This window comes from Caloenas nicobarica, chromosome 5 (genome assembly GCF_036013445.1).
Source record: "Caloenas nicobarica isolate bCalNic1 chromosome 5, bCalNic1.hap1, whole genome shotgun sequence".
In the NCBI taxonomy this organism is placed as follows: domain Eukaryota; kingdom Metazoa; phylum Chordata; class Aves; order Columbiformes; family Columbidae; genus Caloenas; species Caloenas nicobarica.
This window is the reverse complement of record NC_088249.1, coordinates 41,998,853-42,020,637: the sequence shown is the minus strand read 5'-3', so window position 1 is coordinate 42,020,637 and position 21,785 is coordinate 41,998,853. Positions and strand designations below refer to the sequence as shown.

The 21,785-nt window shown below is 47.8% G+C and overlaps 1 protein-coding gene across 1 annotated transcript in view; it reads left to right on the top strand.

The window, feature by feature from the left end:
• Positions 1-21,785, top strand: part of ARHGAP1 (Rho GTPase activating protein 1) — a 26,448-nt gene extending 4,663 nt beyond the window's left edge. The window contains exons 2-13 of the mRNA XM_065636379.1: positions 454-649; positions 1,458-1,550; positions 11,997-12,084; positions 12,328-12,459; positions 12,971-13,057; positions 13,679-13,777; positions 14,491-14,598; positions 15,824-15,900; positions 16,294-16,371; positions 16,898-17,026; positions 17,202-17,305; positions 17,991-21,785. Coding sequence (XP_065492451.1) covers positions 511-649; positions 1,458-1,550; positions 11,997-12,084; positions 12,328-12,459; positions 12,971-13,057; positions 13,679-13,777; positions 14,491-14,598; positions 15,824-15,900; positions 16,294-16,371; positions 16,898-17,026; positions 17,202-17,305; positions 17,991-18,170 — 1,314 coding nt within the window. The 5' untranslated portion in view covers positions 454-510 and the 3' untranslated portion in view covers positions 18,171-21,785. The remainder of the gene's footprint in view (positions 1-453; positions 650-1,457; positions 1,551-11,996; positions 12,085-12,327; positions 12,460-12,970; positions 13,058-13,678; positions 13,778-14,490; positions 14,599-15,823; positions 15,901-16,293; positions 16,372-16,897; positions 17,027-17,201; positions 17,306-17,990) is intronic.

Below are 21,785 nucleotides of genomic sequence, written 5' to 3'. Positions count from 1 at the left end.
CCTGGGAAAGCTTCCAGCACTGGGCCAACTGTGGAAACAGCTGGGCTTTGCGCCAGCCCTTGGGAGGGAGGGGGAGCTCAGAGCTGGTACTGTGAGTGCATCAGGCAGGGGCTGGTGTAGCCTGTCGCCTTCCTCAGCGTCTTGCAGCTGCCCCTGTTTCAGGAGAGAAGCTGCTCTGAACAGAGCTGTGGTCAAGCAAGAGACTCGCTCAGAGGGTTGGTACAGGCTCCTGATGGCCTTTTGATAGCCATCGGCATGAAAGAATCTGACATACGTCTGACATATGTTGGTGCTGCTGGCTTGGAGGAGGAGGAGGAGTTCCTGCCTGTATTAAGGGGGAGGGGAAGTCAAATCTCTGGATAAGTAAAGATAAGGGAGGACTGGGAGAAAATTGGTGAGAAGAGGAAGAGCCTCTATGGGGAGGTAAACTTGTGATCTCTGTGTCTCATGTAGCGATCTCTGCAGTCCTCATTCTGCGCGCTGCAAAATACACTGCGTTATCTGGGGACCATGGCTACAGACCCACTCTCAGAGCTTCAGGATGACCTGAACTTGGATGATACCAACCAGTCCCTCAGCCAGCTCAAACTGGCCTCCATAGATGATAAGAACTGGCCGGCAGATGAAGCCCCAGCTTTTCCCAGATCAGGTAAGTATCCTGTTTGTTTGGGGTCTGGGTTTTGGCCAGAAAGGAAGTGTTTGTCCTGCAGCATTGTGGTCATATCTACTTATACGGAGAGCCCCAGCTCCATTTGAAAGCTTTACAGATACATTAATCTTGCACCACACCCAAGAGAATTAGCCCTGCCATTGAACAGCACTAAAAAGCTCAGAGCCAGCTGATGTAAGTATACTCTTCTCAGTCCTGTGGCTGGCTGCACTTTGGCGCTGACACTACAGACATGCTATAAGTCCTTGAGTGTCTTCCATTACGGTCTCTAGCAGGATAGTTTCGCCTTCCTGAGTGGAAGGGTCTCGAACTTCCATGTGGGAAGTGAGGCTGGAGATCTGAGTTGTTATGCTGGAATCCTGTGCTGTGGACTGCTGCCCAAAGACATCAGGGAAATTAGCTCAAGGGCATATAGGATGGCCGTCCATCAAGGGATGATGTTAAGATCCTCCTGCTCTAAAAAGCCATGATGGTGCCCTTGGCACTTAGGTTTTGGTCCTTGTGAATGTTCATGACACATTTGAACAGTCATTTTTGAGACTATGGATGGTCTGAGGGACTGAGGGACACATATGGGCCTCATAGGATTGACTGGTCTCTTCTGAAGCCGTTGTTGCTCTTGCCCGCTCAGAATTTCAAAGGTGGGTTTCTGAGGTGGACAGGTGCATACATTAGTCCCTCCTGTGTTGAAGAGCCGTTCTTTTCTTATCCTCTCTTGCTGTTGTACCCCTCACCAAGGTGTTGCAGATCCCTTCTTCTAATTGCTTGTTCCTTGTGTTTTGTGCAGAGGACTCCAAAGGCTCCCCTGAGCCCGTCACTCACCTGCAGTGGGATGATCCCTACTATGATATTGCCAGGCACCACATCGTGGAAGTAGCAGGTAGTGGACTTTCTGTTTTCTCTTTTGATGTCTTTGCAGCTGGACTGCGGAAGCGTCTTTCTAATGGGGCTGTAGGGGCATCTGCTTTATGCCAGTCCCAAGTGGCAATGACAGCTGGCATCATAAAGAGAAGGAGCACCAAATGTCTTGCATGTTTGCAATATTTTCTGTTGAACTCAGTTAAACTTGAATTTTTTCTTGGCTCTTGCTGTCTTGATTATATTATTTGCAGCACTTGGTTGCTTTTGCTGAATTGTTTTAGATGTAGCCCTTGACTATATCCTGAGCGCAAGATGTGGTTTTTGCATGATAATGCCACAGAAATTACCTAGTTATGCAGTACAGCTGCAAAGTCCTTGGCTGACTGAGCAATCCACAGTAGGTCTGGCAGCTCTCTTACATGTGAATGGCCGGAGCTTGTCATCCTGCCCAGAAAGAGCATTTACAGAAATCTGAAACAGGGGGAATAGGCCCATGGCCCACTGCAGGGAAAGACCTGATCATTCAGGGTCACAAGCATTTGGATTTTCTCTGTGTAGTTGTCTTATTCATATTACTTTAATTACACTAACCCTTGGTGATTTACTGATGGGACCTCCAACGGAACGAATTTTAGGGGCCATTTTTAGGTTGCTGTGGTAAGTCTGAGGGAAGGGTAATCCCAGTTTGTTTTGTGTTCCTTGTTTAAAAGAAAAAAGGCACCTCTTCAACCTGTTGTGACTTGATTCACACTTCCTCCTTGATTACCTGTAGCCACCTCCTACCCCTCCTATTGTCATTTCTCTGTGCCTCGGTCCCTGCCCAACATGTGAATTTGCTGTGAAGCAGAGGCACCAGCTGGAGTCCTCCTGATTCAGGCTTGTTCTGCAGCAGGGTTTGACCACAGAGGGAAGATTCTTAGGCACTTACCTTGGTAAGAGTTGTCCTGAAGTCGTTATTTTCTGGGTCGTCTTCTAGAATGAGCTTTCTTTCTCCTAACCTCTCATGTTACATCTTTTGGGGAACAAAATGATAATGGCAAACTCAAAACTTTGTCTCCTGTGTGCCTTTGGCTGTTTGGATTGACAGGCCAGGTGTTTAGCATTTGGGCCATTACGTGTTGTAGGTTTGCCACAAGCACTTTCATTTGCAAATGTGTTATTAACCTTCTTTCCCATGGGGCTGGAGTTTCAGGACTGGGATTTATAGATGTCTGCACCCTGTCTCCCTACTGCCGAAGCTGGGAAGGGATAGACGTGTGGACTCTACCATTTCAGTGATAATAGCTAGAATATTTGGAATGCGAATCGCAGAGGTAACTGGTGTTTCTGGGCTCTGGGAGCTGGTGAGTTAAATGCTACTGTTACTCACTTCAGACAAAGTGCTTAGCAGAGAGATTAGATCAGAGACATTGATAAGGCTGGAATGTCAGCCCAAACCAAGGATATACTTGGTGTGCTGCTTCTGACGTAAGCACCAGTCTGTCTGCAGGGTTTCTGTTCTGGAGTAACATTATATTATTTTTTCCCAAGCTCTCTGAATGCAGTGTCACTCCAGTGGAGGTGTGTCTCAGTGGCTGTTGGAATGCAGGCATTTGACACGTTGTTTAGGATAGCAAATGAAGAACTATCTAACTTCCTGAAAGGATTCTGGGATGGTAATGGCTGTCTGGGAATTGTGCCTGCATCCTTCCCTGTCGTGGTTTAAATTTATGTTTCCAGTGAGCACTCTGTCCCTGTCATGTCTCCATATAGTGCAGAAGCAGCTCAGAGAAGCTTTTGTTGGCTGCTCCTGGCCTGTTTTCACCAGTATCTGGTTTATCTGAAAGCCCGGGGTGCTCTTCTTGGCGTTAGAAGAGCAAGTAGCACAGCTCCAAAGGGGATTTGCTGCCCCATAGTTTTGAGGCTTGCTGGTGTCTTGTGTCCTGGAAGCAGGATTTATGAAGTTGATGAAAGGGGCCCGAGTTGTAATCTGGGCTCTGGGGTGAAGATATTTGTTCAGTTTTCTTGGTCAATAATTAATAACGTTAACTGTTTGGAGAATCAGACAGAGTAATGTTCTCTGGGCTGTTGTTGGAGGCAAACAATCTGGGAAAATCTGGAAAAATCCTATTAGAAGTAGTCTGGAGAAACACAATCTCACAGGAGGATTAATATGAAACTATTTGGATCTGGCTGTACTGAGAAGTTGTGCTTGTCAGCACCTCCAGGTGCAATGAAGTGGCCATGCTGAGCCTGAAACGATGTAGCTCCACCCTAGTTCTGTGCAAATATTAGCAAATGGCAGCAGATCAAGATTAGTTTTACCCATTCTGCTGATACATGAGCTTTCTCTTCTGTGTCCTTCCCTGTTCTGCACTTCAGAGCAGAAAGCAGATGGGTAACTGTTCCTGCCTTCCCTGAAATATATTCTGGGATGATGATGCTATTTTGAGACAAAAGCAGAATGCTGGTTCCCAGCCTTGGGCTGAACTCCATGATCCCAGGGTTATCCTGTGTGGTCAGAAAAGTATTTGCTTCTTTGGGGCTGGATGCATTATTACAAGCCTAGTTTTAATGACAAAAAGTGCACTCATTTTCTAGCTGACCTTAATTTCTGATTCAGTTCAAGGCTGCATTTAAATATCCTGGCTATCTGGCCTGAAGAGGGAAAATAATATTGGAAAACATTTTGCAGAATTTGCTAGAACAATAAGGTTTTTGGTTTTGTTTTTCACCTTAAAATAGCGCAGCAGTTTCCTGGAGACTCTCCTTTGTGCCCTGTGCTCCTATCTCTTCTGGGGACTGGGACCTTCCTGGCAGAGGCTGTCCATGGGGACGGAGCAGACATGTCACTGCTGTCTCAAGCAGCGGTGTGCCGCAGGATGACGGCAGCAAAAGGCATCCAGGCCACCTGGATGAGGGAGTACTGTGGCATTGTTACAAATCAGGATATTTTAGTTTTGGGAAACCATCTTTTGGCTCTGGGATTCGTTGCTTTTCTGAAGAGATGATACTCTGCCTGTCCTTTCAGACCTACCTTAAGGTGTGTGTTTCTGGAGTGTTTTATGCAGTTTCTGGAGAGGTCTCTATGCAGTTGTGCTCTTCTTGACTATGGGTTCCTCTTTTTCTGAGTATTATAGCGGAGAAATTTGTCTTTACATGTGGCTAGAAGCTGGAGCAGAGGTGGCTCGATTTCACTGCACAAACCACTTCAGCAAAATGTGGGTTTTTTCCTTGCTCGCATCACATAGTGTTCAGAGGAAATGCAGGCTTCTGGTTGAAGGCTGCTGAGGAACTATCCCAAATGTCTGTTATGTTTAAGAGTTTCTATATCATCTTGCTAATTCTTATTGGTGAAGATGCTGCTTCCATCTCCTTTGGGGTTGAGGCAGACTAGGGTGATATAACCTTAGCCTTGAATTTCAGCAGAGGCTGTACTGCAGGAATACGGCAGATAGTTGCTAACAGTCTGAGGGAGGTGTCTGGAGGCGGCAGTGCCTGCTGGAAACCTGGGGCTGTGTGGGAAGAGTGGGGCTCTTGTCAGCTCTCCGGCAATGTGCTCTTTCCTCGTTCTTCTGCCCAGTCTGGTCTTGCCTTTGTGGTCATAGCAGACCTATAGCTATGAGGTGCATCAGCATTCCCATTTTACACAATAACCGGTTTTCTTCCTTTTGGGATAAGAAAGCTGGGGCTTGGCATATGGTTGCCATATGAATTGTCTGCTGCTGTGTAGGCTGGAGATTGGTGTAGCAGTAATCAGGAGAGTTGCTGTCGCTATTTACTTCAGCTATGTAGTCACTGCCCAGTGACTCCAAAGCTTTGCTGAAGCTCAGAGCACGTTTCTGCAAGTTTTTGTGGGAAATCTGCTGTCTCACACAACCTGCAGGGCTGCCCGTCCCGGAGACAGCGGGTGCTGGTGTGCTCAGGACCTGTGAGTGAAGTGGGAAAGCAAGGTGGAGAGACGGGGATGCACCTTCTTGCGTGTTATGAGGCTGAAACTGCAGTTTCAACAGTGGATCTTTTTTTAATGGTGAACCTGGTACCAAACCTACCTGAAAAGCTTTGTGGCTGGCTGTTGGCTGCAGATGCCAAAGTTGTAACTAGTGCTGATGATTTGCTGCTGCTGTCAGTGATTGACATGGGGAGGTAAATCAGTCTCGGAGCACCTGTAGCTGCAGGCAAAGGTAGAAGTTGCAGACCAAACTTGTGTTGAAAGTATGTCACAATGTGTCTTTGGTGGCCAATGGGCTCAGCAAAGACCTCTAATAACAAGGGTCCTTTTCCCTTCCAGTATGGTACATTATTATTGGCTCCATTAATACAGGGTGCCTGCATTTCTGCTGCTTTTGGATGTAACTTCTGGCTTTGACTTTTTTTTTTTTTCCCAATAAAAGTATTTGTATGATACGGAATAATGAGTTGCTTCTGTAGGATTGGGTCCATCCGAAGCCAGCCCAGCTTGTGCACCGTATTTTGACATGCAAGACCAAGGGAATGGAGAGTTTCTAAGGGAAACTAAGGGAAGGGAGAGTTTCTTCCTAAAGCCCTGCTCTGCTTGGGCTCCTGTTGTGATAGGCCCATGTGCGTCTGTTGAATATATAGCTGTGGGAGTGATGGAAAGGGGCTGGGTGTGGCAATAAATGCCTTTGTAGACCCCTCCCTGCCCAGAGAAACCTTTTTTCATTTTTTCTAACTGGAAGTTTCTTTTTTTTATTCAGAGTCTAGTATTTTTTTTAAGCTATGGGTATATTGGGGTTATGAATTGACCTAATTTTCAGCTTATTAGTGAAATTTAGCTTCTTGCAAAGTAGTCTGTCAGGTGTGTTATTCTAACAGTGTGATGCCATTCTCTATATGCTTCTGAAGTTGTTCAAAGGACCTTGACATTCAGAATTGGTTGTGTTTAACCCTTTTAAAAGTAGCAGTATGGCAGTTGCCATTTTGGTGGTAGGGGGGGGAAGTGGAACAGTAAGGGCCAGAAATTTGACTCTGATTATACAGGATTAGTTGTAAATTCAAGAAAGAGATTTGGGAATCATGGGTTGCTGTTGCTGCCTCTAATCGTTAGGTCAGATCACTTTGGAGAGGAGCATGGGGGAAAGGTGAAGTAGAAGGAGCTTGACTGCTACAAGACAGCAACTAAATGCGTCCCAGCAGCAATCTGGCCAGGCTCTGAGACTTTATATACTCAAGATCACTTTCTGGGAAAGGGTGCAAAGCTTGGCTCGCTATAACTTTGTTTCTGTTCCTCCAGACCAGGGTGCACTTGATGGGGCCCATCCAGGTAGGTAGATTTTTTTTTTGTGGCACTACCATTTGGTACTGTAGATCGTGGTATTCCTTTAGCATGACTGTGGCCTGTAGCTGGACTGTCTCAGGGGAGCCCAAACTTTGCTCAGCCTTAGGCTGCACTGGCAACTTCTCAGGAGTCCGAAAGCTGCACGAAATCATTGTCTGAGGGCTGCACCTCTGCCTCAGGCACAGCAGATTCATCTGAGCCAAATTTGGCGTATGGCCTCTACTTTGGGCACTTTGGGGCTCTTGGGTGTCAGTGTAAATCCTGTTCCTCCTCTGTGATGGTGGTGGCCTGCTTGGACCAGTTCAGTTTGAACTCAGGTGTACCTTGTTGTCATGTGTGCTTTGGAAGTTCATCCTAGGGTTGCTTCCTGTTCCTCCATATGATCTGCTGCTGGGCTCACGTGCTAAGCAGCTGGCGCTTAAGCTGTATTCTCCAGCTGAAGGCAGCCGTTATCTATTTCTTCTCCGTTTGGCTGCAGAGATGACGTGTATTGGTAACTTGTTCCTCATTCTAGCCCAAAGTTGTGCTAGACCACTCTGTACTTGCTGAGCATTTGTTAATGCTCTCTGGACTTCAGTCCTAAGCCTTCAGAATTTGACTGCCGGTCTTTCACACGTCTCAATGTAGATGAAAACTTCTTTTGGTGTGAAATTCTTTCTGCTGTTTCTGAACAGCAGGCCAAGACCTTCTCACACTCCATGGAAATGCTGATCCTCACTGCTTCATTACGTGGGCTCTTCTTCCCCCATTTGCCATGTTTTCACGCATTCTCCCATTTTGCATTCTTTAATCTGACCGTCTGGTATATTTTATATCAGTTAGAGCTGTACTCACTTGGTGAGCATTTATGATTCTGGCAGTGTTTGGATATTGGGAATGTCTAGATGGAAGATATATTAAAATACTTTGAGCTCCTTACCTTCTTTTCCTGAGAGGCTAAATCCACTTTGGAATTCAACAGGCAACTAAAATCTAACTAAACACTGCCCGGCTGTGTCATAAGCTTGGCAGGAACCTGAAATTCCATTACAGAAGTTTTTTACTAACAGTAGCTCTGATAAACATCCTAAATTTTGTGAAACTTGTGTATTAATGTTCCAGAATTATGTAGTGTTGTTCTCTCCTTGACCCTGAACTCTGTTAACTTTGCTGGTTTTATCCATCTGCATTTTCTCAGTATCAAAGTACCAGGATATTCCCATTTGAATCTTTCATTGAGGTGGACCCTCAGCCAAGAGTACCCGATGAAGCTAGGAATGAGCAGGGTCCCTGGACTGTAGTTATGTTGCCGGTAGTAGTGTGACAGCCTCCAGTCATGGCATCAAGGCTAACAGATACATTTCAGGAGAAATACCTAGGTCAAGAATGTATTTTCCATGTTGGCTGTACAGATTCATTTAATAGAGAGTCCTGTCTCAGGACAGTGCTGCAGCCTTGATATGAATTTATGTTCTAATATGTTTGTATTGCTGCAGGTTTCAGTCTGAAACATTAGCATAAGTATTTAAACTTCAGCCCTTTTAGAAGTACGGTCCTGCACTGATGGCTTGGAACCACAGCAATGGTCTTCATTGCCTCTTGTCTCAGAAGTGCACTGGAAATGCTGCTCTTTGGTGAGAGGAAAAAACGAGTTTGGGCCTTAAAAGCACCATAACAATGTTCAGGAGAATTAGCATGTTCCATCAATGATACAAGTTAAAATCTCTTTAGATGTCTTGACTGGAGCAGCTTTGCATATTGGCTACTGTCTTGCTCTCTGTTAAAAACAATTATATCTGAATTGCATCCCATAGGGAGGTAGTTTAATTCCAGTGTAGATTGATAATATTTTTTAATGTATGAACTTACAAAGGTATGCACATCTTTGGGATGCTCTGCGAGTACTGATGGTACATAATTGCTGCTTTGTTGGTTTGTTAACTATTGAGCATTCCTCATCTGGGAGAGGTAGGAGACAGCCTGAGAAGCTGATTGCTTCATGGTCTATAGTTGTGTCCAACGGAAACTTTATCTATTTGCAATTGCAAAGAAGGGGTGAAAACCTAGATACTTAAGATTAATATTGCAAACAGTACAAGGGATGGAGCATCTGGAAAAGATCAAACACGATAAGAATCTGGTTGGTTGGAGGCAGAGAGGCCACCTGCAGGCAGTTTCCTCCAACAGCCAGGAACGCATGGAATGGGCTTTAGATTCTTGTTTATAAATTGAAACAACTGATTGTTCAGATTTGATGCTGAATTTTGAATTTTGTTATATTGTAGGAACCAGACTGATCTGATGTATGTCAGATGGAAACAAGATTGGCAGTTGGTTGTTTTGAAAGTATCTGTGTTGACAGGCTGAACTCACTGTGATGAAACCGGGATGAAACCCAGAACTCAGTAATGGGCATGCTGGTTCCTGTGTAGGTCTCCTGCATAAATTCATTCTAATTTGGAAAGCAAAATGGGCCACTCTTTTTTCAGTCATCCAGGGGACTATAGATTATCCTTTGGTGTATTTGGCCCTGGCAATTATCCAGGGGAAACATGCCATCTCCCCTTTGGCAGTGTCACAGATTGTCCGTTTTTTCTCATATCTTTTCACCAAGGCTATGTAAGGAATGAGATTCTAGACTTTGCATAGGCCCTGCCATGGGCTTTCATGTCATTCCAGAGGAAGGTGTTTCAGCTATGTGGTTTGTGACTTGTCAGTTCTGGAAATCAGCGCCCAGGAGTCTGAGCTGAGTGTGGCCACCCACAACATCACGTGAACATGGTGTTGTGCTGTGGTTCTTCACAACCAAGGCCTGCCTTGAATCAAGCTTGCAATCTGCTTCTGGCCCTCAGACCATCTGCTCTGGTGTGAAATGCAGCGCCTCAGTTAACTGAAGATAGCACCTCTTCTGACTTCAGCACAGAGCTATGATCTGCAAAGATCTGTAATCTTTCTGACCATTCTCTTTCATCACTACAAAACTCAGCAGATTCTCAGATACTATTGTCTTCTTGCTGCTCTGTGCAGGCAGGACCCTTTGTCTTCCAGGTGGAGACATATGAGTGGCTCAAGACCACTGGGAAGAATCGCTGTATGCCATATTCCCTGCCCAGGACTTTGTAGCCTGCACCTTTGTTTTACAGACAGCTTATGTGCATTAGGCTCAGCCCTAAAGCTCATAGCAAGCTACTGAGAAACTCTGGGCTAGGCAGAGAGTGGGCTACCGTGGGATATGCAATGTGATGTTGGTCTTGTGGCCTGGCTGTGACTGTATCTGGTTGGTCCAGATGAGCCTTGCATCAGTCGCTCCTAGTCCTGCATTCTGGGTCATGCGTCCTCCCTACTTGCCCCTTACCTCTGCATGTGTTTGTCAATGTGATGGCCTCTGCCAGCCTTTCCTGGTCTGTACCTAGTGCTGCCTCAGTGTTCCTAGCTTTTGGAGAGGTTCTGGCTTGAGTGCATCAGTAAATTCTGCCTCTCATGTTGTCTGGTGAGTGACTTGAAAATGGGATTTGCAAGGGAAAAGTATAAATGAAAAAGTAGCAAGAGAATCTGTTCTTCTGGCCAGGATGGGGGTAAAAGAGGGTTGATGGCATCTTAATGTCATGGCTGGTGTATGTGAGTTCTCTGGCTGCCATTTGCAGTACCAAGTGGTCATCTCTTACTAAGAGGAAAACCTCAGTTTTGCTGTTCCAGGGTTCAGTTTTGAGATTTCAGTTGCTGCTTCGCAAGTGTAACTAAGCAGTGGTTAAGGGCCAGAGCCCATGCAAAGGTGAGAAAATGGCTGCATGCTCAGAGTATTGTGAGTCAGTGTGGAGAAAAGGATATATTTCAAGAGAAATGATGTATTGCAGGGCTGTCCTGTGTAAGTGGCGATCCTTGCTGCTTTTTTGTGCTGTGGTCTGTGTGAGATGGTCGTGCCGTAGGGGAGGAAGTAGGGTGTTGCTGAGTATAACCTCAGAAGCCCCTTCCACTGCTCCATGCTTGTTCTGTTTGACAAGAAAACATAGCTCTTGGAGCAGGGTGAACAGCAAGAAAGAAGGGAAGACTTTAACCTGCCACATTAAGGGAACCTTTTCATCTCCACTGGTGCTAAAAAGCAAGTTGTCCTTATGGAAATGGAATGGGTGTTGTGCCTGGGAGAGAACCAGAGTTTACCCCAAACTCTGTATGTTCAAAACATTCGTGACCTGGTTCTTACCTAAATCTCTCAGTTCCCCTAGCATGTCTGCTAAGCTTGTCCATGCCCATCTGCTTGGGTTTTTTGATGGGGCTGAGATCTCTGCTGGCAGAAGTCCACTGATGAATGAAGACTTGCTTTTGGGAAAACTTGGCTTGTTGTCTCTGAAGCCTCAAGTGGTGGCTGAGAGTGTCCTCCCCAAGATGAGGGTGCTTTATGGGTTATTTGGCTCCAATGTGATGGGGACCGTTTTCTGCTTGGATTTTACACAGAATGCTTTGTTGTGCCACACTTCGCAGCTCCTTCCAGTTCAGGTTGGAAAAATATCTCTGTGGGTGGAAAATCTAGGAAGCAGCGAACACCTTGTCTTGCAATTCCCCTGGAGAATCCAGCAGCCCTACTTGGTCCATCTGTAGAAAAGGCTTATGATGATGCTTGCCTCTCATCTCTGGGATGTGGCTGGGACTGCCCTGTTTCTAGGAATTTCTTGATTTCCAGGGTATGAAATGGCTTTGTTCCGTGTGCAGGACTAAGCTTCAGGTGAAGCAAGAAATAAATGCAGCAGACCACGAGCAGTTAGTCTGGGACAGCGTGCAGGATGTGGTTGTTGTTGTGCCTGTGAGGGGCAGTTTTCCCTGTGCCTCCCTGGGCAGATGTGCAGCGGGAGCAGTGCCCGGGGCAGCGTTGCAGGATTAATGCTCTGAGCCCTCTGCTCAGTACCTGAGGCCTCCATCCCTATGTGTCCCAAGGCATCCTGGCTTCCAACCCTTCCTCTTCTTTCAAGGCTGGAGCATGGACTTTGTTCTTCATTTGCATTGTTGGCTTGCCAGGCCCTTGGTGTTCAGGTTTCTGCTTCCATACTGGGCCTGTGGTAACTCTCCTGAAAATCAGGTTGAGCTTTGCTGGCAGCTGTGGCAATCCAGACTTCTGCCTTGTTATGGTGGTTTCCCATTCTCTGTTTACCCCTTACTTCCAAGACCACAGTGTTGTCCTTAAACTCCCTGTAATCTCTGGCATTTCATCTGCAGGTGATGACAAATATGGAAGGAAAGTAATTTTGTTCAGTGCCTGCCGGATGCCCCCAAGTCATCAACTTGATCATGTGAAACTGCTGGGGTGAGTAGTGTCTTAAGAGGCTGCTGTTCACTACTTAAGCCTGACATAATTCCCAGGTGCTGGATTGCTGGGGTCAGATCTGTCTGCAGTAGTTTCTTTAGCTGGACGTGTCTTCCCAAAGTGCCTACCTCCATTGCTGGGGGTGCAAATCCTCTGTTACGGCACACAAAAATGAGTCCCAAAGGGAGGAAGAGCCTCCCTGTGGCAGAGAATGTAGCGAGTTCAGCAGCTGTCTCTTCTCAGGTACCTGAAATTCACACTGGACCAGTACGTGGAGAGTGATTACACACTGGTGTACCTGCACCATGGCCTGACCAGCGAGAACAAGCCATCCCTGAGCTGGCTGCGGGATGCATACAGGGAGTTTGATCGCAAGTGAGTAAGACTAGAGCAAGCAGGGATATAACATACTGTTATGTAGCCTAACATAGAAGATCTTCCCAAGGTGCCCTATGTAGTTTGGTGATCATAATTTATTATAATTTATTTCTACTGCTTATGGAGGTGTGTTGTTGTTTGTTTAATGCAGGCTGAACCATGGGATAAACAGCTCCTTCTGTAGTTACATCCTTTAGGCCACGCGGCAAGCAGCAAAACCAGGACCCAGTACAAATGTGTCAGCCTTGTGGTATAATTGTTGCTTTCTGGTGGGGCTGTTCACTGCTTCTCGGTGGATCCTGGCATACAGCAGCGCATGCCTTTAGGCTGCTGAATGGCCTGACACAGCTATGAAGCATGGGAGAGCAGAGGCCATGGGTGCTGGGGAGTGGCGAGCCTCTGTGCAAAAGGAATGGAGCACCTAGGGTGCCTTAATCTTGTGGAAACGTTGGTAGGTTGGTTCCTCTGCTTAAAGTGCAGCTCATCCTTACTTAGCTTCTCTTGGCAGGTACAAGAAGAACATCAAAGCCTTGTATATTGTACACCCAACCATGTTCATCAAGACCCTGCTGATTCTCTTTAAGCCTCTGATCAGGTAGGGAGCACCGTATGAGGCTCACCTGCATCCTCACACTGCAAGGGGATAATGGGGCATTATCCGTGGGGCACAAGATGAGCCCAGGCTGCTGAGCCTACCCTGGAGTCTCTCACCTGTGCTATCTCCTCCTGTTTCTGAGCTCAGAAATATTCAGACACAAGAAATACTGCTTTGGGAACCAACAGAGTTTGCAGCTCTGTGCTGCTCCCTTTTTATCCAGCCAAGTAGAAGTGAAATGTTGTGAGCTCTGCCAATAATGGAAAAGGAAATGAGAGCGTCGGTCCAAATTATATTTAATTCACTGTGTTGATGCTGAAATCCTAACTCTGTAAAATAATAGAAAACAAGACTTTCTTCAGCCTACCACTGAACTTAGGAAGAAGAAATCCAGTGGTTTATGCCTGCTAGGGCTTCTGATGTGACTTGGAAAGTCTCAGCATCTCCTGGAAAAATATATGGATTTAGAGAGCTGTGTGGGCAACATTGCTGCTCAGGAATACCTGCCCCTTTGCCTCACTGATGTCTCTTGCAGAGCCCTGCTCTCCTTGCCTTTAAGAAGTCTGTTCTGATACTGGATTTCCTGATTCCTCACATACCTACTTTGCTCTTGTTTTTCAGCTTTAAGTTTGGAAGGAAGATTTTTTATGTGAACTTCCTTAGTGAGCTGGAGGAGTATGTGAAGCTGGAACAGTTGGGGATTCCAAGTCAAGTCCTGAAGTGAGAATGCTGCATAGGGTTGTGTGAGAAGGGACTTTTCTGGAGGAATGGCAAGCGGGGGAAGAGCTTGTTCCACTCAGGCAGTGTTTTTGGAGACAGTGGTGACAAATTACCTAAAAGACCATTGTTTCTCTCCGTCCTCCTTCCTGTGTGTCCATGGCCCCAGTTCTCAGTTCTGTCCTTGACTTAAAAATCCTCCTCCAGTGGAGCACAAGTCCCGCCTCTCCCACTGACCCCTCAGGGGCTTTCTCCAAGCTGCTGACCTTAACACTGGCTTGGAGCTCGTGCTGCACATCTGCTGCATCTGGGCACCTGCTTTGCTCACTATGCACAGTTCAGCTTGTCTTTGGGGCTTCCCAAAGTTGCCACAATCTCGGTCCTACCAGGTTGATTCCCTGTTCCTCACAGACACCTGCAACTGTCTCATCAGAAGCAGTGCTATCCTGGCCTCCTGCCCATGCTGCCTGTCATCCTCAGCTACTCTAGCTCCTGATTCCAGGCAGATATTCCTTTCTCCTTGCTTTCTTTGTGGCAGCCAGATGTTTGTTCTTGTTGCCCATGTGCTTCAGAGCTGCCTGTTTTTGCCTAAGTGGAATCCACCATGCTAGGCTGGAGCTGTTACCAGTGTGTGTGCAGTGGGTCACATGTAGTGCTGGGTTCATGCTCTTTCTAGGAGGTGGTGTCACTTTTTACTAGTTTGTGTTTTGCCGCAGATACGATGAATATCTGAGATCCCTGCAGAAACCTTCACAAGTGCCCCAGAAGCCAACACCCCCACGCCCACCGCTGCCGAACCAGCAGTTTGGAGTCTCACTCCAGCAGTGAGTATCTCTGGATTGTGTTGCTTTTGCCCTGACTTACTTGATATGAGGTCATTGTATTTATAACAAAAGTGGCTGTAGAATTTCTCGCAGTTTGAACTTCTGACAAAACTTTAGTCATTCTTCTGAGGAGCCCTGTGCTCATGTCCAGATCCTGACAGACTCAATTCCGTTCCACACTCTGATTCCCTGGCTAGATTGTATCTAAGTTAGGATGAGATTGTTTCGGCAGCTAAGGGTCACTTAGGGAGGAGCAAAATAAGGGCCATGGGGATGGCTTTGTGCCACTAGAAACTTCCTTTAAGTGAAGGAAGTCTGTAGGAGGCTGGAGGTGTGTGTAGGGCTATGCTAGTTTGATTGAGCAGTGCTGCAGATCTGTTTCTTCATTTTTTTCCGTATCATAAGTTCTATTTTAAAAGCACTTCTGTTCACCTTTGTACTGATCCCACCCCCTATTCCTGCATGGTGACATAGGGAAATGCAGACACTGGCAAGGGCTGGTGATACTGGCTAAGTGTTGAAGGTATTTTTAACTTTGAGTGTGATTTTGCCTCCCCAGAGAATGAGGAGGAGCCAGTACTGTGTGGCCAGACAGATCCTCTGAAGCAATCTGGGAACACATTCCCCAGCTTTAACACAGCATTCCCAAACATAACCCTATGGTGCTCTGTGCCTGAGCTTGTTAGTGGCCTGAGGGGAGTGAGCAGCTCCACGCGATCAAGTGGTAGAGACAATTGAATGCAAGAGTGGCAGCAAACACCTTGGCATCACTGGGTCTTTCCTGACAGCCACTGGGTTGAAATATTAATATATTCCATTACAGGAGTGGGGCGGCTAAACTTATCCCGTATGTATTTCTTTCATGTGTCAGTTTCTTTCTGGCCTTGCTCCTATAGGGAAGGAAAAAGGAAGCTTAACCCTTTTCACCTGATTCACAACTAGCAGCCTTGCCTTCTGGGAACCCGTTTGCCCTGGCATCTACAGGCTATGATTTTTATAGAAGATAGAGAAATATTCCTGTGGTGTAATAATGAGCTCATACTTACTCCAGTGAATGATATAGCACGATGGGTGAAGAGGAGAGAAGGCTGGAATAATCACTGAAGCAGGGACTGGGATGGCAAGATCCTGTGTGGTAGAAGTTGTGTGGGCAGCTTCAAGTCTGAGAGGCTGCATGCAGGACAGAGAGGACCAGGTGTTTGTAACCTTTTGTCTCTTCCCGCAGTCTCAGGGAGAAGAGTCCTGATCAGTCTCCTGTTCCTCTGGTGGTCAGAGACACCATTGCTCATTTGCAGGAGCATGGTAAGTGTTCAGGGGAAGCTGCAGCCCCTCTTAATTCCATGTCAGTGGCCTATCCTGCACCCAAGTTCCCATCCAGAGTGTGGTAAGATAAAGAAGAACAGCAGTCTTGAATGTGTAAAGGCCTGAGCTAGGTGAGTTAGACTTCAAGAGAGATAGTGCGAGGCTTAGGAGACCTCTTTCTTCCAGTCGTCCATACTCCCACTTGTATAAGTAGCAAAATACTCCTTGTATCCTTTGCCTCGTGGCAGAAGCAGAAAGAATCGTACTCTAAAAAAGGGTCTTGCTGACATCTGTCTGAATGCCTCACAGCATGGATTTCTGAGTGTTAAGACCAGCATTTTTAGAGACTCTAATGTGGCTGATCTTTTTTCTCCACCTGTTCTCACTTCACAGCTCTTTCTACAGAGGGGATTTTCCGGAGATCAGCAAATACACAGGTTGTCAGGGAAGTCCAGCAAAAATACAACATGGGTAAGTGCCCAAACTCAGCAGAGCCCCTCTCATTTCTGAACTGCTACTGTCCCACTGGAACTGGGTTGGAACTAGTCCATCATGCCTCCTGTCCTTCTCTGCTATGCCTCTAGGTGAGGCCTCATCAGGGTATGACTTGAGTTGCAAGGGAGACTCATATTCCTTCCCACTTAAATTCCTCTTGCTGCGCTTTTTCTTTCTGAAAACTTACCTGTTTCGCAGAGAAGGAGATACCATCTTAGCCTGGTTATACTGGAGGGACTGGAGATAACCAGGAAGAAATTTGGTTGCCTGTTTCATGTGATGACTTCTAATGATGTCATGCTAGATTCAGCAGTTCTTTGCATATACTTCTGGGACACATTTTTCCACTCGGCTAGATATGGTGCTTCAGTACCCTCTCTGTGTTCTTCTTTAAAATACTGCTTCCCTTTTTCTGGGCTCTGACCACCATGTCCCATTCTTTGTCTGGAGGAGGTCCTGCTTTGGCCAGTGAGCACTGTCTCTGCTCTGTGTACTTTCTCAGGTGTGCCTGTGGATTTCCAGCAGTATGAAGATGTCCACCTCCCTGCTGTGATTCTCAAGACCTTCTTGAGGGAGCTACCTGAGCCCCTCCTCACTTTCGACCTCTACAGCCACGTTGTCAGCTTCCAGAGTGAGTTGTAACAAGAGTGTGTTGCTCCCTGAATGTTGCGCTGGCCAAGGGCAAAAATACCTTCTGAGGGGACAGTCCTGCATGGGATACCCTGTGACTGCAAACAGGGATTTCATCAGGGTGGGTGCTGAGGATTCCTCATGGACCTGCTTGTCCTGTCTCTCTTGATTTTAAGGCGTGGAGGAGGTGAATCGTGTGAATGTTGTTCGCAAAGCACTCCAGACTCTGCCAGAAGAAAACTACCAAGTGCTCCATTTACTGACAGCCTTTCTGGTGCAGGTGAGCTGCTCCAAAGGTGGGCAGTTGTATTCTAGTTCAGTTGCCAGTGCCTTGCGTCAGCTTTTTGTCTCCCTGCTCCTCCTTCTTCTTTGAGAGGAAATGGGTCTCAAGCCAGGAAATGGCCTTTCTTTACCTTATGTTCTCGTTATACAGAGATCAAGAATGATCATGATGAACTAGCCTAAGCAGTTGCTTCTCATAATGCTGAGAGGTGCAGACGGGCATTAAGCCCATGTGGTCTGTACCAGGGAGGCTGAAAGTTCCGCAGGGAGCTGCAAAATATCCAAGTAGGTTGGACTAGAAGACAGGTCTCAGATCTGTTCTACAGAACTTTCTGCTGCCAGAGAAGCCACTGCAAGTCTATTCTAAAACAAGGGGGGAACATTTTGTTTTAAGTGCTGATCAGGAATGTAGAGATACTGGCTGAGGGTGCTCTCAGTCCTATTGTTATGATATTGCCTGGTGGTTAAACCATAGTGGCTGGCAAATGGCAAGATATTGCTTCTCATCTCCTGAATGCTGGATGTCATTTGTGTTTCCCTCAGATGTCTTCTGGCACTGGGCTTTCAGCTTCTTTCCTCCGATTTGCCCTTGGGAGTCTCTCAACTCTGGTTTTGGGGAGGATAGGGGGCAGCTGCGCTGTTGTACTGTAGGATTCACAATGGTCTCTTTCCTTCCCACATAGGTCTCTGCTCACAGTGACAGAAACAAGATGACAAACACCAACCTGGCAGTTGTGTTTGGCCCAAATCTGCTGTGGGCCAAAGATGTAGCCATCACCTTAAAAGCCATCAACCCCATCAATACTTTTACCAAGTTCCTGCTGGACCACCAGAAGGAGCTCTTTGAGGATGTGGAGGCCTGAACCCCAGCCAGCCCACACCAGCACACTGTGCCCACCTTCCCACCTTCTTTCCCACCTTGTCTTGGAGCTGTGACCAAGCAGTCTCCAGTGCAAAGGGACCATTGATCCTCTGGGTGATGAGCAGAGTGAGGGCTGTGGAGATGGTGGAGAAGGTGTGTAAGTAAGTGAGCAGGAGACCTTCTGCTCCAGATGGGGAGGGGAGCTGGTCTCCCAGCTGCTGGGAGTGGAGTCCTAACCCACCTGCCAGTCTGCGCAGTTCCTCCAGGGCTCATCACCAGCCTGCTCCCCTATCAGATGACCTGCCTTCCTTTTCCTCCTTCCCTCACATGCAGTTTTTCTGCCCTCCTGGTCCCTTCCTCAGCAAAGATCTTTCTCGTTTAAGCTCCCAATAGCCCCAGCTCACCCCCCTTGCCTCAGCTGGGCTGTCTGGGCTTGGGCAGGCTTACTGGGTTTTGCGGCAGAGATGTTTTTGCTGCCAGTGCCACCTCTCAGCACTGAACATGCATCCTGCCTTTCCCCAGAGGCACCTGAAGCAGGGAAGGGAGCCAGGCAGCCCTGTGCTTCAGGTAGCAGCATGTCCTGCACTTGCAAACACCACTGCAGACCCCGTGCATTGGGCAGGCAAGTGAAGGACAGGCTCACAGCACATGGGCTGTGTTACCTGTCAGACTCCAATACAAGGAAGCTGAATTTAGCCCAAACCCCTCTGGGTTCACCCACTCCAGATTGTATTCAGTGTTTGCTGGGGTGCAGCGGGTGAGGTGCCTCCCGTAATTACCCAGTTCAGGCGCATTTGTCCGTCCAGCAGCATTTCCAGCCTGGCTGGGGAGGTTCATGCCAGACCTGGCTGTGGTGGGGGGCTGGCTGGGGCCCTTTGACAGTGGAATGGCAGGAAGTGAGTGCCCTGGTGGCACGGACCTGCCGAACACCGAGGATCACTGTCTTTCCCCGTGGCAGCAGCATGAGGCCTCTTCTCCTCTGTCAGGCTCGTATACATGTGCTGACTGGCACAGGCTGCCTTGGCTAGTTGACTTTTTGAGCAGAACTTTCCCCAGCACAATGTAACAGAGAGCATGGCCCTGAGGGAAGGTCTAGAGATTGGGGCTAGCCCTCACCCTGGAGTGCACCATGCCTGGATTACAAATTTCTGCCCAGGTGCTGAGCACTCACGTGCCAAAGCTGTGAAAGAACAGCTATTCCATGCCAAGGGCCTTTGCCCCGTCTCCTCCTCGGTTCATACCTACCTTCCATCCTACCATAGAAGCCAGGTCAGATGCATCCTGTATGGCCTGGGCACGGCTGGAGAGATGGGGTTATTGGCCAGGCAGGCTCAGAGCAGGGTGGGCCTGTTGCCTTCCCAAAGCAGCTGCAGTACTGTTAGGGCAGCACTGTTGGGTTTGGGTTGCAGCATTCCCGTTACCTGAGCTAAAAGAGATGCCTCCTTCTGGCCTGGGCCTGACAGAGTGTTAGTAGGGAGCTGCTAGCCTTACTTCACTGCTGGGTTATTATATATCTTTGTATCTTGTGCTCTGCATGCCTGGGCTGGTCCTCACTGCCGCATCTGGCCACAGGGACAAATTTTTTGGACCAAGCAGAACTAGTTTTTTAAAAGCTACTGGATGCTAAATAGAATTCACTTTTTCATAATATATTAGCCTCTCTTTAAACGCTGACCAAAGGTTGGTGTCCCAGTTGTAATCAAAATACGTGACATCTGTTGCAGGAATTATGGAAACTGCTACTTTTGCTAAGCTGTGGAATGCAGATGGGAGTGAACACAGGCAGTGCTGCGGTGCAGCGCAGGTCCAGCCAGGTGGCTCAGAGGAGGCACACCAACGTGTGGGTGGGAACAGTGGGCAAGAAACCGAGCATTGCTAAAGCTGGAGCAAGAGATGTTCTAGGAGGGGCTGGGTCTGATCCCTTCTAGATACTGGAGGACTTTGCCCCATGTAGTCTACAAGTCTGCTTAGTCTCCCTCTTCCAAGGGCAGGAGTCTTCCCTGGTTGGCCAGAATATGAATTGTTTCAGCCTCAATGAGTCACAGCAGTAAGCAAATAAATGTTTTGGAGGTAGAGAGACTCGGCTCCTAATCCACCTGTGATCTCTGCCAGAGTAAGTGAGCAGAGTTGATGTGCTGTGGAGGAGTAACCTCCTGGAGTGGACAGTGTGGGAAGAGGTGTACTTGCCCCGGTGTTTGAGGCAAGGTGCTCTGGACAGCCTGGGAGGAGCGTGGCTGCTGAGGGAGCCCAGGGCTCTGTGCAGGCTTCAGAATGGGGGGGACTTGGTGCTCTGCCTGTGCCTGCAGGTGACACTGGCCTCGCTGACATCCCAATAGAGTGAAGGCAAACCCAGGTAACTTCTCCTGGGACGAACAAGTCCCAGGTTGGCAGCTTGGAAGGGGAAGTGCCTGTACGCGGGGCATGAGGTCTTGTCCCTGTGCACAGCCCTGGCTCCCTGGGGAGGGTGGCACGTTCCAGCCCTGCGGAGCAGCAAGGGCCGTTCCCTGCCTGGTGGCGAGAGGAGTGGTGCTGGGGAGGCTCAGCTTCTCTTCGGGGGGAGAGCAGGGGTTGCTGCAAGTGTCCAAGTTCTGGCTGGACTTCAGTGGGTGCTTTTTTTAAAAAAAAATTTTCTTTTTTTAGTGAATTCTTGAAATACTGTTTCCTTTTTTAGCAAAATAGAGACTGGTGCATCCCCTGCAGGCAGGGATAAAAGCCCGCTCCAGTTCAGTGCCTGCAGGGAGCAGATTTGAAGGGTGTTCAGGAAGCTGCTACTGCTCATGGTGGGAAAGCGCTTGCAAATTCTGGAAAGGACCCAGTGTAAATATCCCCTTTCCCCTGCTGTTCCTCATGCTGGAGCTGCTGGGGGCCCTGGGTTGCTTTTGCTTCTGCAGTCTGCTCTCCTGAATGCCTTGTACTGAAATATCCCTCCTGGGACATAAGCAAGGAAGGTGCTGGGGCCGGCCTGCAGTCTGTGCTGGGGGGGTGCCCAGGGGCTTAAGTCCCCTCCTCACCTGGTCAGCCCCCTCACACGGGCAGCGCGCTGGCTGGACTGGGTTTCTCTGCCAGGTACAGGTGGAGGCAGGATCTGATTAAGGTGCTGGTCTTTATGGATTTTCTCCTTGCTGTAGAGCTGCCCAAGGGTCTCTTCCCTGGCTCGTCTTTCAGGTTGGCTATTAGCCATTTCTTCCTGTGGGGGAATCTGTCCTACTTTGACCCTCTGCTTTTTAGCACCTGGACCGTTCCCCTCTGCTGAACCTCCTGCTGTCTTAATGGCCTCTGACCACTCTCTGCTCCCTGGCCCAAGCTGTGTACTGACACCAGTGCTTTTGGGTGGTGCAGGGGGGGCTGAGGCCATCTGGATGCCTTGTTGCCATGTTTGCTAATTTGAGAGAGAGCTGAGGGCCAGTTTGGTCCCTGTTTCCTCTTGTGCACGGGGGCTCCTGTGCAAAATTTTTGGCTTTGCTTTTGTTGCTGGTGTTCCCTGCCTTTTCTGTTGATGTTCATCAGATGCAGGGCTGGGGTTTTCACAGTTCATATTGTTTATGTCCTTCTAATCTACACCAATCTTATATTTCACAGTTTGCACTTTTTGTATTTCAATAAAAATCAAAATGTA